Source organism: Miscanthus floridulus, chromosome 8 (genome assembly GCF_019320115.1).
Source record: "Miscanthus floridulus cultivar M001 chromosome 8, ASM1932011v1, whole genome shotgun sequence".
Taxonomy (NCBI): domain Eukaryota; kingdom Viridiplantae; phylum Streptophyta; class Magnoliopsida; order Poales; family Poaceae; genus Miscanthus; species Miscanthus floridulus.
Window position 1 is genome coordinate 70,586,048 of NC_089587.1, and position 12,948 is coordinate 70,598,995.

The following is a 12,948-nucleotide window of genomic DNA, read 5'->3' on the forward strand; positions in this document are numbered from 1 at the left end:
ACATGGACAGCATATGAAACCATCCCGCTTATTTGCCTCGGCCACACCTAAGAAATAGTGCAAGCCCTCTATAAAGTCTTGGGAGCGGCGATCGGCATTGTACATCCAATGGCGTGACATAATTTGTATTACACGACAAATTATGAAAACCTTGAACATAATTAAGTATTTTATTACACAACATAAATGACACACACACGGTTGATTAATTAACTAAGCCTGGCTACAACGTAAGCAATCCCAACTATCACTAAACAAACTAAAACTACTATGCACTTCAGTAACATAATTATTTTGTGATCGTACGCAACTAAAACAGACAAATCATTCTTCTGTTGAATATCAATAAGCTTCTCCTGCTGGCTCACTGCCTCATCAGCAGCAGCCGCTACCTCAAGCGCACCCAAATTCTGCACGTATGTAGCATAATCTTCCTCCCAGTACCAACCATCGCATCCATTGCCCTCCCACTGAAATTAAAGCCAAAAAATATTTAGTTAAAAATATTCAAGAAAAGCAGGTCAATTAGCCATAATTATAAAATGCGTAAGAAACTCACATCGCGATCCGGGCACTTGTAGAAAACACGACCCTTGTTGGGTCCCTGTCTCTTGACTCGGTACTCCATCACAATCTTCTGCTTACACTTGCCGCAGATAATGAGAGGGAGTTCTGGCCTCAGTCGTTTCGCAACCGAACGAGAGGCCGAGGATCCAGTAACAGTTGTCATCTACTTTCTATACTTATTTTTGCAAACTAGTGTAAATTTCATATTTTCAAATATCCATCAAATTATAGCTCAAAAACATGTTTCAATAAATAACCATCCGTACTAGTTGACCTTGCTTACGTGATCATCTCGGCGAGCATTTCTCCACCGGACGGCACCGTACTTGGCCAAGGAAGAGCTCCGATTCTACGAGAAAGGGAACACGGTCTTCCACGACCGTTGCCGCTCTCCCTCGTAGAATCAAAGCTCCTCCTTGACGTCCGTTACCGCTCGGCAGAGAACATGCTTGCCGAGCTGAACACGGTCCGCAAGTTCAACTAGTACGGATTTTCTACAATTTTCTAACAATTTTCTAAGTTTTTCATTTCATGGAAAAATTAATTCTAAGATCACGTAAGCCACCGGGGACGAGAATGGCGCGTGCTCCAGCGAGGACGAGCGAGACGTGATTTTGATGAACTAATTTAACTTTTGTTTATCCAAACATATATGCAAATCATCATGTGATTTTGAGCTAAAAATGACATATAAAATCATAATAAAGTCCAACATATAAAGTTACACATGCATCTACATCGCAAAATGAGATAAGCTACTGATAAAACATAAGAGGATTAAGTTTGTTACCTCCAAAATCGAAGAGCAACACCAATGGAGGGGGAGAGTGCAAGAACAACAGCAAGCTGAAGAACAGAGGCAGTGAGTTTGAATAATGGAATGGCTCGGGCTCGGGGAGGAAAAATTGAGCAGAATTATAGGCCGGGATAATTAGTCCCGGTTAGGGGTCCAAACCGGGACTAAAGATTAATCTTTATTCCCGGGGCATAACCCAAACCGGGACTAAAGATCCCTACCCCGCGGACGACCGTTGGGCAGGGACCTTTAGTCCCGGTTGGTATTACCAGCCGGGACTAAAGCTTTTAGTCCCGGTTTGGGTTATGCCCCGGGAATAAAGATTAATCTTTAGTCCCGGTTTGGACCCCTAACCGGGACTAATTATCCCGGCCTATAATTCTGCTCAATTTTTCCTCCCCGAGCCCGAGCCATTCCATTATTCAAACTCACTGCCTCTGTTCAAAAAATGCCGAGGCTAATGCTAAATTGGGACATCGTTCTAAAGTCTGTTCTCTAGTAGTGGTACTGTCCCCTGAAAACATTTTTGTAGGAGTGAGACGGCAAGTCCTAGTTGGGTGGCTGGTCTCCATGCTTATTTAATTTCATATTTACTGGGTCTAGATCTTGAATCTCCACCTCCACTATGATATTGGCCAGGGTTTAGATCAATTACAGAAGGCATCACATCATGCCAAGACACGCTATTGAACTATAACCCATTTGCTTCTATAACTCTTCTCGTTGAAGATGCCGAGAGTCAGATCCGCTCTAAGCGAGTATATTTATTCACAATCAACATATCATCATTCATCAGTAAAATACTCAGGTATTATATATGTATACATATACGAGATCCCTAGAATACGCCACGCATCTTTGACAGCTTACAAAAAGGTTTTAATTAATCTCGTCGTGGTAAGCTACTATAGGCCCACTGATGACTGACCTCGTATATACATATCATATCATGTTGTATATATAAAGTCAATGGTCGATCGATCAAAATTAAAGCTAGCGCGCACGCCAACGCAATGCCAGATCAAATCAAATGGCACTAAAATTTTCCCAAATGACACTGTACTACTGTACCGGCGCGGTTTTGGCCTGTTGCCCTGTCGTCGTCGCACGTTGTCCATCCTCCAGTTGGCCTGGCCCCCGTAGAAGCCGCATCGCTAGCTAGCTCTCCCTAGCCTGCCGGAGGCCACCCATGGCGGTTAGCGCGAGCGCCTTGGGCGCGCACGTCATCCGGGCGCTGGACGACATGCTGCTCCGGGGTCCGCTGCGCAAGGCGGGCGCCGAGCTCCGGGCAGATGCCAAGAAGCTCCGGGGGGAGCTGGAACGGGAGCTGCTCTACTCGCAGGACGCCGACGCCGAGAACCAGGTGCTGGAGGATGACCGCGCGCGGCGGTGGCTGGCGGAGCTACGGCAGGTGCTGTACAGAGCGGACGACCGCCTCCTGCTGGCGTACGGCGGGGCCGACGCGCAAGACCAGCGGACGTCCATGTCTCTACCTCTACCTCTACCTCTACCGGTGAGTGAGCAATGACGACGACGACGACTTTTGCATGCGTGCGTGTGGCTGGCTGGCTTTGTTTCTTTCTTTCTTTCTTTCTTTCTTTCTTTCTTTCTTTCTGTCTGCCTGTCTGATTTAATTTGTCCGTTTGTGGTTTTCCGTTGAGTTGGGTTAGTTGGGGACAAAGTTACAGCATCAGATACGCAGTCCCATCACATAGTCTCTTCTTTGACATCCTTCTAACCTTTTTGGCTTCTGCCTTGATGAATGAATGATGACTCGTCATCAGCAAAAAAGGTGCTACCATTTGAGAAGTAATATATCGTCTTTCTTTAGTTTATCGCTATCAGGAAAAAGGAGATGTTACGTTTTAGACCAAGGAAAATTTATTCTGGTCTCGACAGGAGTCTCGCACTTGATCATCTATTACTACAACAAAGTTATTATAGCCTCAGGGGCGAAAAAGGAGAGGTTATTGTTGTGTGGTTTATTAAAGAAACATTCTTCACACTTGATAAGCTATTAGAATAAATATTTATTTTATTGTATATATGTTTACTTGATATATATCCTGAAACGTAGCATTATGCTTACTTTTAACTTATAGAAGTATGTAATTTAGAAATATATAGAGCACTTTATGGATATTAAATTATTTTTCATAATAGTTTATATTGTATTTACATGTAAATTTGAGAGATATTTTTATTTATTTTTTGTAAACACTGAGGTGGATAATTTATAAAGAAATTAAAAGATATTACTTTATATTAACTTTCATAATTGTATATATGAGTAATTTGAATGTAAACTTAGGGCTTGATTTGCATTATCCTTCGTAACAGTAGTGGTGTGTAATTTAGAAAAAAATATTAGAGGGTTATGTTAAATCATCTTTTATAGTGGCATAGGTCAATAATTTAGATACAAAGTTATGAGGTTATTTTGTATTATCTTTCATAATGGCAGAGATAGGTAATTTAGATGCAAATTTAGGTGGTTATTTTTAATTATATTTTATAATGACATATGTGGGTAATTTATATACGAATTTATAAGTTATTTTGAATTTTCTTTCATAATGGTAGAGTAGGGTAATTTAGATGTAAAATTACTTTATATATTTTTATAATGATAGAGGTCGGTGATTTTTATAAAACCGAATAGACCAAATTGTTATTATTAGCGATGGTAATTACAAATTAAAGGCTAGATGTCTGATTGTTGTGAGAATTTATAGAATTTATATTTTTTCTAACATGTTTGGTGAGAGTTAACATGGAGACTCTGTTAGAACCTCTAATTAATAATAGTAAGATAAGATTGTTATGTCTGAGAAACTTGTGATAATAGATTAATTTATAAGACTTTATAGAGGAACGAAGTTAGTAGCAGCTACTAGAACCTCATTATGTATTCAAATTATTGCGTAAATCATCCATTCACCATTTGATAGAGACCCAAAATCCATAATGGTTTCTCTTCAAATCTATTTATGTAGACCTCCCCTCCGGGCGTTATGTTCTCACAATTCTACCTATATGTGATCGTTGAGACGTTGACTACAATGATTCATTTTCATTTTAATTAATCTTAGTTTCTTGGGACTTTGACGATTATTTGCGCTCTATATGGATTGTGTTGTCAACCAGAAAATTATATATTAATTTCATCAAGAAATACAATTTTCAAATAAATATTTTATTTACTCTGACTATGTGAGTAAACATTGTTGTCAGCTAACAACGGCTTCGATAAACAAACTTAAAACTTTCTCACTGTGTAAATATTAACATTAGAGATAACAATTTGTTTAAGTAATGTTTTTACTGTTTCATATTGACTATCCAATAGAGATCACGGATACCAAATTGGTTGAAAGATATTTGTCATTCGAATGACTTTAAATAAAAAGAGTTTCCAATTCCACAAAAAGCTATAATTTTCATATAAATTTTCTCCTTTGACCTTGGATCTGTTTGGCGTGGCTCTGACTTAAGTTCCAGCGGTAGCTTTGGCAGAGGAGCAGGAGAAGCTAAGCCACACCAAACACCCTAAGAGGATAAAGCTTTTTTTTAGGAAAGAGGAGCCAGAGCTGTTGTTTTTAATAGGAAAGAGTTGCAATTTATGTCTCCTTCCTTTGAGCTCGGCTCCTCCGGAGAAGCACATAAAGGAGTTGCGTAAACAAGTTATGAATTTTAGAGGACAACCTGAAATTTTGGTGGCGTCAACTTAGTGGGATACTCATTTTGGTGCTTCAACTATTGCACAAGGAAATTTTTAGAATGGCCATTTCAGTCCTTAGTTTTTTTGGGCATCATTTTACCCTCGAACTTTGAAACTGATTGGTTTAGTCCTTAAACTTTATGTTTTAGCATAATTTTCGGCCATGAATTATCAAATTGCTTTTTAGTCCTTGAATTTTCCTTTTTGGCTCAACTTTGTCCCTTTTCCTACGTGGAACGATGCATTGTCATGCCTCTTCAACTCTAACACCACCCATGACTTTAGATGGATAGTTAATTAGTTATTGTTAGTTACCGCTATCCTTGGCGTCGTCCTAGCTACCTAATCACATAGCACACTTTCAGCTTTATATCCATATTTAAAAAATGGAAATATAGATATGAGTATTCTTGAATATGAGTTATTTTTTAGCCTATGGATGAAAAATATTATTTTTGTCCATAGTTGATTATTAGTTGAGCCTAACACTAAAAGTAGTTAAGGAAAAACATTGTAAATTTGTTGTTGTTTTAATTTATCCATGTGTTCTTATAAGGTACTAAATAGCATATGTATCAGTTATAATTGCTCTCATGAAAACAATCTAATAGGATGTATTTAAATGGTACCATTACAAGGTAATATTAAAATAATACATTAGAATTATTAATGGTCACTAAAGAGATTTGGACAATATTATCTCCTGTTGTTGGTGGTGTTCAGATATGACAAGGGGTGAAGTTGAGTTTAAAATAAATGTTTAAAAACTAAAATGCACTTTGTAGTTTGCGATGAAATTGAGTCTATGCACTTTGTAGTTTGCGATGAAATTGAGTCTATCTAAATAAAAAATTATAAAGTACGAACTACGAAGAACTCAAAAGTAAAGTTTAAGGACCTAGCCATTTTGAAAATTCAGAATTAAAACTGAGCCTCGACCCATAGTTTAGGTTGACCAATCGTCAGTAGAGTCGGCGGGCGGCCACGCGGCATGGTCGGGTCGGGCCTCCGGCGGCGTATGCCCGCGGCCACGGCAGGCGGCGCCTGGGCGAGGGCGGGGGTGGCAGGACGGGGACACGCTGTGCAGGCGTGCCGGGAATGGGCGGCTGGGCGGGGGTCGCGGCGGCGGACATGACGGGCGGGCCCGGGGCCGACCGACGCTTCGTGCGGTGGCCAGGGGTTGCGGGCGGAGGCGTGGGCGCCGGTCGGGGGTAGGGCCTGGCTGGGGCGGTGGCGTCGTGTCGGGGGCCATCAGGAGACTCGGGCGGTCTGCTATGTTGGCATGGTGCTTTGGCCAAAACCAACTGAAATGCTGTCTCTGTTGTAGTGATCTAGTGTGAGCTGAAAACAAGTGTAAGGGCGTGAGGATCATGCTAGCCCCATATGATTGATATTGGCACAGTCCATCTTGTGAAGTTCATGTGGATGACCAGTAGGCAGTGGCCAAATGTCCTAGGTTGATTTGTCTTATTTGTTAGTTTCCTTACTGACACTCTCTCCATTTACAGATTGTGCGCCGTTTTACCACGGACAGGTATATCAAGCAAGAAGTAAGGAACTTACTTAAGGATATAGGTTCACTATCTAATAAGAACCGTCCTCCCACGCTCTCAAGCAGAAAAATGGGAGATGATCAGCATGACAGATCATGTGATGGTCAGGAACTCATGCGCCATGACAATTTAGTGGATACAGAAAAAATTGAGATGAGGATATTGCCATTGGTCGACAAATTGACAGAACATCATGAACCATCTCGGCAGTTTGTCATTTTTGCAATCTATGGGCTGGGAGGAGTAGGAAAAACAACTATAGCCAGAAATATATTTGATGATCAGAGGACGCAAAGTGCTTTCAGCACACGCGTATGGGTGTCCATTTCTAAAGGATCCAGTGTTGCTCAGATCTTACAGGCAACATGTGCTGCACCAGCTATAGGGGTCCTGAAAGTACCAAAAACAAAGAACAAACTCCAGATGCTGTTGGCTGACAAGATTGGGGGAACGAGAATCTTTCTGGTTTTTAACATATACAATGGTGTTCCCTCAAAACAAGGCATAGGCAACGCTGAAATATTTGGGAACCTGATTGAAGTCCTCAAGTTCTTTCATGCTGCTGCTGAAGGGAGCCGTGTTTTGATAACAACTAGTGATGAGAATGTTGGCAATGAGATAAAGTCAGCTCAAATCCAGAAAGGCGCCGAAGGATACGGTCTCCAAACAGACCGCATATGGCAGTTAACAGTGGAAGATAGTTGGATGTTACTACTTAGGGCAGCTTGTCTGGAGCAAGCAAAAGTCACACCAGAACTAAAGAAAATTGGTATAGGAATTCTGCAGAAATGCAATTGTCTTCCTCTTGCCATTGAGGCTGTTGGAGGTGTTCTTCGTCGAAAGGGCCACAGACAAAAGGAATGGGAGGGAATACGTGATAGCAGAGCATTTTCTCTCAAGGATCCTACCACGGGAACTGAAGGAGGAGTTAGGAGCAGCATCTATCTGAGCTACCAGTATGCGCCACCACATCTAAAGCAATGCTTTCTTTATTTATCACTTTTCCCTGTAGATTTTGAGATTGAGCAACACTTGGTTACTCAGTTGTGGATTTCAGAGGGCCTTATTGATATTGGTACAAGACATGGCCACTCATTAGAAGAGACTGCTAATGAGCAGAATAGTGTTTCCCAAGAGGAATCCAACAAGCACAACAACAGTGAAGAGACAGCACAAGAGCGAGGGCAAAGCATCACCTCGTCTGAAATTGTTGTTGTTGATGATGAGAACAATGTTTCATCAGAACATGCTAGAGAGAACACTACTTCTTCGCAAGGGATAGTAGAGGACCACAACCATCAGCCACCTAAAGGGTCACCTTGCGTCAGCAGCAGTGGACATTCTTCAAAAACAAGTCTAGATAATAAGCAAAGCCATTGTTCGGTTCAAGAGATGGCTGACTCATACTTCAAAGAGCTTGCAGAGAGGGGTCTTGTTCAACGAGAAAACAAAACAAAACGATATAAGATGCACGAGCAAGTTAGGAAAATTGCAGAATCCTTAACTGAAAATGAGGTATGTGCTGGCGATCCCAAGTATGTGGCTACATTGCCAGCTAGCCTGTATCGTCTATCTTTTCTGAACAAAGGACTGACCACTATCCCTGAAGACGTCGGAAGGCTAAAGAGTTTGAGGACACTTCTCCTATCTGGCAATCCACTTGGTGAAACCGACATGGAAACCATATGCAAGAACCTGGAATTATTGCGAGTTCTTGACCTCTCAGATACAGAGATCCAATCTGTTCCAAAGACGTTGGAAAATCTGGTGTACCTTAGGCACCTAAATCTTTCCCGTACAAAAATAAGAGCACTCCCTGAGTCCATTGGCCGCCTCAGGAGACTGCGGTTCTTGGGTTTGCGGGAATGTGAACATCTCACTTCCCTTCCCAAAAGCATACAAAAGTTACTGAAGCTGGAATATCTCGACTTCAGAAACAGTGGCATTACAAAGTCCATAAGGTTGCACAATCTGAGGCATCTTGCACTTCTTCATGGCTTTGTAGCGGACAGCATGTCTTCAAATGGCTTACTTTTGGAAGATCTGCAGAACATGAGCAATTTAATTGACCTGCAGATAGATATTAGAAAAATTGTAGACAGAAACATTGCAAGCTATGGAAATGGAATGCTGAAGCTGAAGGAGAAAGATAATCTCAGGAACCTGGAGATCAGATGCTGTACTGTTAACTCAGAAACTTTATCAGCTGGAGTGCTAGAGAGATCGAAAACAATGTTCACACAGCTTCATCCTCACCAATGTTTAGTGTCACTCAAAATTGATGGTTACCATGGAATTGTTTATCCAGAATGGTTATGTTTCTCTCAGCTTCCAAATCTGCAACACCTTATCCTGGAAAACTCCAAGTTCTGTGCAAGGTTACCACCAATTTGTCATCTTCAGAAGTTGAAGTTTCTCAGAATAGCCAATCTTTCCAAGCTGCAAACAATTGACATGCAACCAACAGCAGAAATGCCATCGTTTCCTAATGTAGAGGAGTTGGAAATTGAGGGCATGGAAGATTTAGAGAACTGGTCAGATTTTCGAGCTGGCGACCTGCTACACCTTCGAAAGCTGGCACTCAGAAGGTGCCCAAAGCTGAAGCGTCTTCCGGGTGGCTTGGAGCACTGCAAAACTATGTCAAAGATGGAGCTGATACATGCAGGACTAGTACAGGTCCTTGAGAAAATCCCTGTGCAGGAGTTGCTTGTGGAAGCAATGCCAAGTCTTAGGGAAGTGTCAAATCTTCCACTAATGAAGGTGTTTACAGTGATCAGCTGCCCAAACCTGGAAACTGTTTCAGGGGTGAACTCACTGCAGCACATTCACATGGAAGATGAACAGCTTGAGCAGCTTCCGAAATGGCTGGGGCAGCATTTTTCAAGGATAGAGACACTAGATATAGAAGGCAAAGAAGAACTTCTTGCGAGATGTGAACGCAATAAGGAAGACTGGTATATCATTCGAGAGATTCCACGCGTTTATGCATATTTGCCTAAGAGATTGCCATATTTCTCATATGCCCGGGGCAATGATTTCTTTTTCAAATACAAGACACAGAGAACAGACGCACGTAAGGATCATCTTCCTTCACAAGAAGCTGGTGTACAGAGAACAGGTTCTACAAGCTCGTCCAGCTCCACAGGTAACGATGATTCACCATGGGGACCAGCAGCTCCAGTTGACGAGACCAGCAGGAAGTTCTTGTCACTGGGACCACCTCCGGCTGATGAGACCTACAAGAAAATGTTGTCGGCGGTGTCATTGTTTGCTGCTATCGTGCTTTCGATGACCATGAATCTCACCGACTCCCACCACAACCTGTTAGAAGACATCTCTTTGTTTTGTTTCTACGTCTGTACGTTGTTTTACTTATCTTTTTTGGTAATGAAACGGCATCGGTAGCCTGAATGTGCCACAATGCCCTCTTGTATCTGTATACCATCATATACTTGGGCCACAATACATCTTGTGGACAGCTTGATCTGTTTCTGATGGATAGAGCTCGTGTAGTGAACATTTTGTGTAGTAGTTATTTTCGTTGTTTTTTCTGGCTTTAGCCCTGAACTCTTTTGTATACTGTTTTTTACTGGTACATTTTTATTTACAGCTCCTGTTGCAACCAAAATTCCCGACATCGTCACTGTGCTCAGTTCTGTTGCAAAAGCAGTGTGTACTAGCAGTGTTACATCATAGTAATACCCGGTACCCTCCGTTCCAAAGAGTTTTTACCAGCGTTTTAGAACCGACCGTACGCAAGTGTAAGTAGAAATCGCTTTCAGTCTGTTCCTCACCTGAAGGTGAAAACCATTTTGTACCATTGGCTCCTTGTGGCAAACAGTGATGAAGATCATATATGTACTGGTCATTTTTGCATCATCGGTTATAAGCATCAACCAGCGGTCCAAGTTCAATTCTTCACCGTCGGTTGGATCCACAGCTGACACTCTCAAAGTAGTGAGAAGTGTTAGTCCCGAGATCTCCCACATGGGTGAGCCGACCGCTTTCCGACGTTCTCGTTCATTATGGCTAGAGATACAAGAAGGGAGGAAGAACAGAGCGCGCGCACACACACAGCACAAGCACCAGCATTGGCCGGAGCCCTGCCGAGGAGATGGTAAAATTGAACTCTCTCTCTTTACTGAGTTGCAGTGGGAAGCTATATATACAACTCTACCCATCTAATCCTAGGACACAGACATGCCAGGCTGCCATGCTGCTACAGTGACTAGATGTGACAGCAGGACTGACTTTGGCGCCTGCCCCTGCTGTGGCTACAGTGCGGTAGGGGAGCCTTTCGGCGCCTGCCCCTGCCGTGGCTACAGTGCAGCAACACAGGAGCCCTTTCAGCGCTGCCCCTGCCGCGCGTACAGAAGGGAGAGCAACAGATTACTTTACAATTCTTTCCCTAATTCTGCTGCTAACCCTAGAACCTCCACCACGCCGATCATCTTCTTCAGCTCCGTGAACCGAAGACGGTCGAGCGGCTTGGTGAGGACGACCGCGAGTTGACGACCAGTTTCGACAAACTCGATGACGATCTGCCCTCCATCGACACAGTCCCTGAGGAAGTGGAACTTGACGTCGATGTGCTTGCTCCGGTCATGGAGAACCGGATTCTTCGCGAGGGCGATGACGGGCTGGTTGTCCACCATCAGTGCTGGCGGGTGAGCTTCCACACCGGTCATCCTGCCTAGCAGCCGGCGCAGCCACACAGCTTGGCACGCCGCTATGGCCGCCGCCACGTACTCTGCCTCGCACGTGGACAGCGCCACCACCTTCTGTTTCAGCGACAGCCATGAGATTGGAGCCGACCCGAGGAAGACGAGCACGCCAGAGGTGCTCCGCCGTCCGTCGATGTCCCTTGTCATGTCTGCATCGTAGAACATAGTGAGCTACAGCCCACTTCCGCCGGTCTTGGGGAAGACGATCACCTGATCCACCGTCCCCTTGACGTAGCGTAGCACCCGCTTCACCGCGGCTCAGTGATCCTCTCGGGGATCCTCCTTGAAGCTGCTGACGTAGCCCACGGCGAACGCAATGTCCGCCCTCGTGTGGACTAGGTAGCGCAGACCGCCGACGATGCTCCGGTAGAGTGTTGCATCTACCTTCACCGCGGTACTGGCCTTCATCAGCTTCAGCCGCTCCTCCATCGGAGTTACGCACGGCTTGCACTCAGCCATGCCGCTCCGCTCCAACAGCTTCAAGGTGTACGCGCTCTGACCGAGCGTGAGCGCCTCCTTCCCCTGTCTCACCTTGATGCCGAGGTAGTAGGAGAGCGCGCCGAGATCGCTCATTCAAAAATGAGCTGCCATCTCACGCTTGAAGCTGTCGATGTCCTCCGCACGCGCGCCGGTGACGATCAAGTCGTCCACATACACGCCGACGATGAGCTCCTCCTTCCCCTGTCGCTGCGTGTAGAGCGCGTGCTCAATTGCACACCGCGTGAACCCAAGCTCGCCCAATGTGGCGTCAAGCTTGGCGTTCCACGCTCGCGGGGCCTGCCGCAGCCCGTAGAGCGCCTTGTGCAGTCGGAGCACCCTGTGCTCCGCTCCCTTGACAGCAAAACCCGGAGGTTGCCTGACAAAGACCGTCTCTACCAGCTTGCCGTTGACAAATACCCGGAGGTTGCCTAACAAAGCCAGCAGCAGTCGGATAGACTCCATGCGCGCTACCGGCGCAAAGACTTCCTCGAAGTCAATGCCCTCGTGCTGGACAAAGCCTCGGGCGACGAGGCGTGCCTTGTGCTTGATAATCGCACCGCGCTTGCCCCGCTTGACCTTGTACACCCACTTCAGGCCGATCGGACGACATCCTAGAGGTGGATCGACGAGCTCCCAAGTCTCGTTTTCCTCGATCACCTTCATCTCCTCCAGCATCACCCGTCGCCAATTTGCATCGCGCTCGGCCAGTGTGAACGTGGGTGGTTCCTCTGCACTGACAAGAAGTAGCTCTGGGTCATTGAGCAGCCGACCTGCCAGGCCTAAGGACCCTGGAAGACCTCTCGGCTCCGCTGCAGTCTTAGAGTGGTCGGCACCACTGGAAGACCTCTCGGCTCCGCTACGGGAGCGTTCGGCCCTCGTCCTATAGTGGTCGGCACTACTGCAGGACCTCTCGGCTCTAGTATGGGAGCGTTTGGCACCCATCCTGGAGTGGTCGGCACCACTGTAGGACCGCTCGGCACCACTCCTGGAGTGCTCGGCACCCCTCCCGGAGTGCTCGGCACCACTCTAGGAGTGCTCGGCTCTGTTGCTGGAGTGCTTGTCACCTCGTCTCCAGCGTCTCCACTACTGTAGATGACCAAGTGCTCG

General features: G+C 45.0%; 1 protein-coding gene across 1 annotated transcript; it reads left to right on the forward strand.

Annotated features, from left to right (window-relative positions):
• The first annotated feature begins 2,552 nt into the window (after window positions 1-2,552).
• On the forward strand, window positions 2,553-10,333 carry LOC136469331 (disease resistance protein RGA2-like). Its single transcript, XM_066467561.1, has 3 exons — window positions 2,553-2,876; window positions 6,593-9,995; window positions 10,248-10,333. The coding sequence occupies exons 1-3, from the start codon at window positions 2,553-2,555 to the stop codon at window positions 10,331-10,333; spliced, it is 3,813 nt and encodes a 1,270-aa protein (XP_066323658.1).
• The last annotated feature ends 2,615 nt before the right edge of the window (window positions 10,334-12,948 follow it).

Coding starts and splice junctions, on each gene's coding strand:
- LOC136469331 (XM_066467561.1), top strand. CDS start 2,553: ATGGCGGTTAGCGCGAGCGCCTTGGGCGCGCACGTCATCCGGGCGCTG. Junction 2,877..6,592: donor CTCTACCTCTACCTCTACCG/GTGAGTGAGCAA, acceptor CTCCATTTACAG/ATTGTGCGCCGTTTTACCAC. Junction 9,996..10,247: donor TTTGTTTTGTTTCTACGTCT/GTACGTTGTTTT, acceptor TTTTATTTACAG/CTCCTGTTGCAACCAAAATT.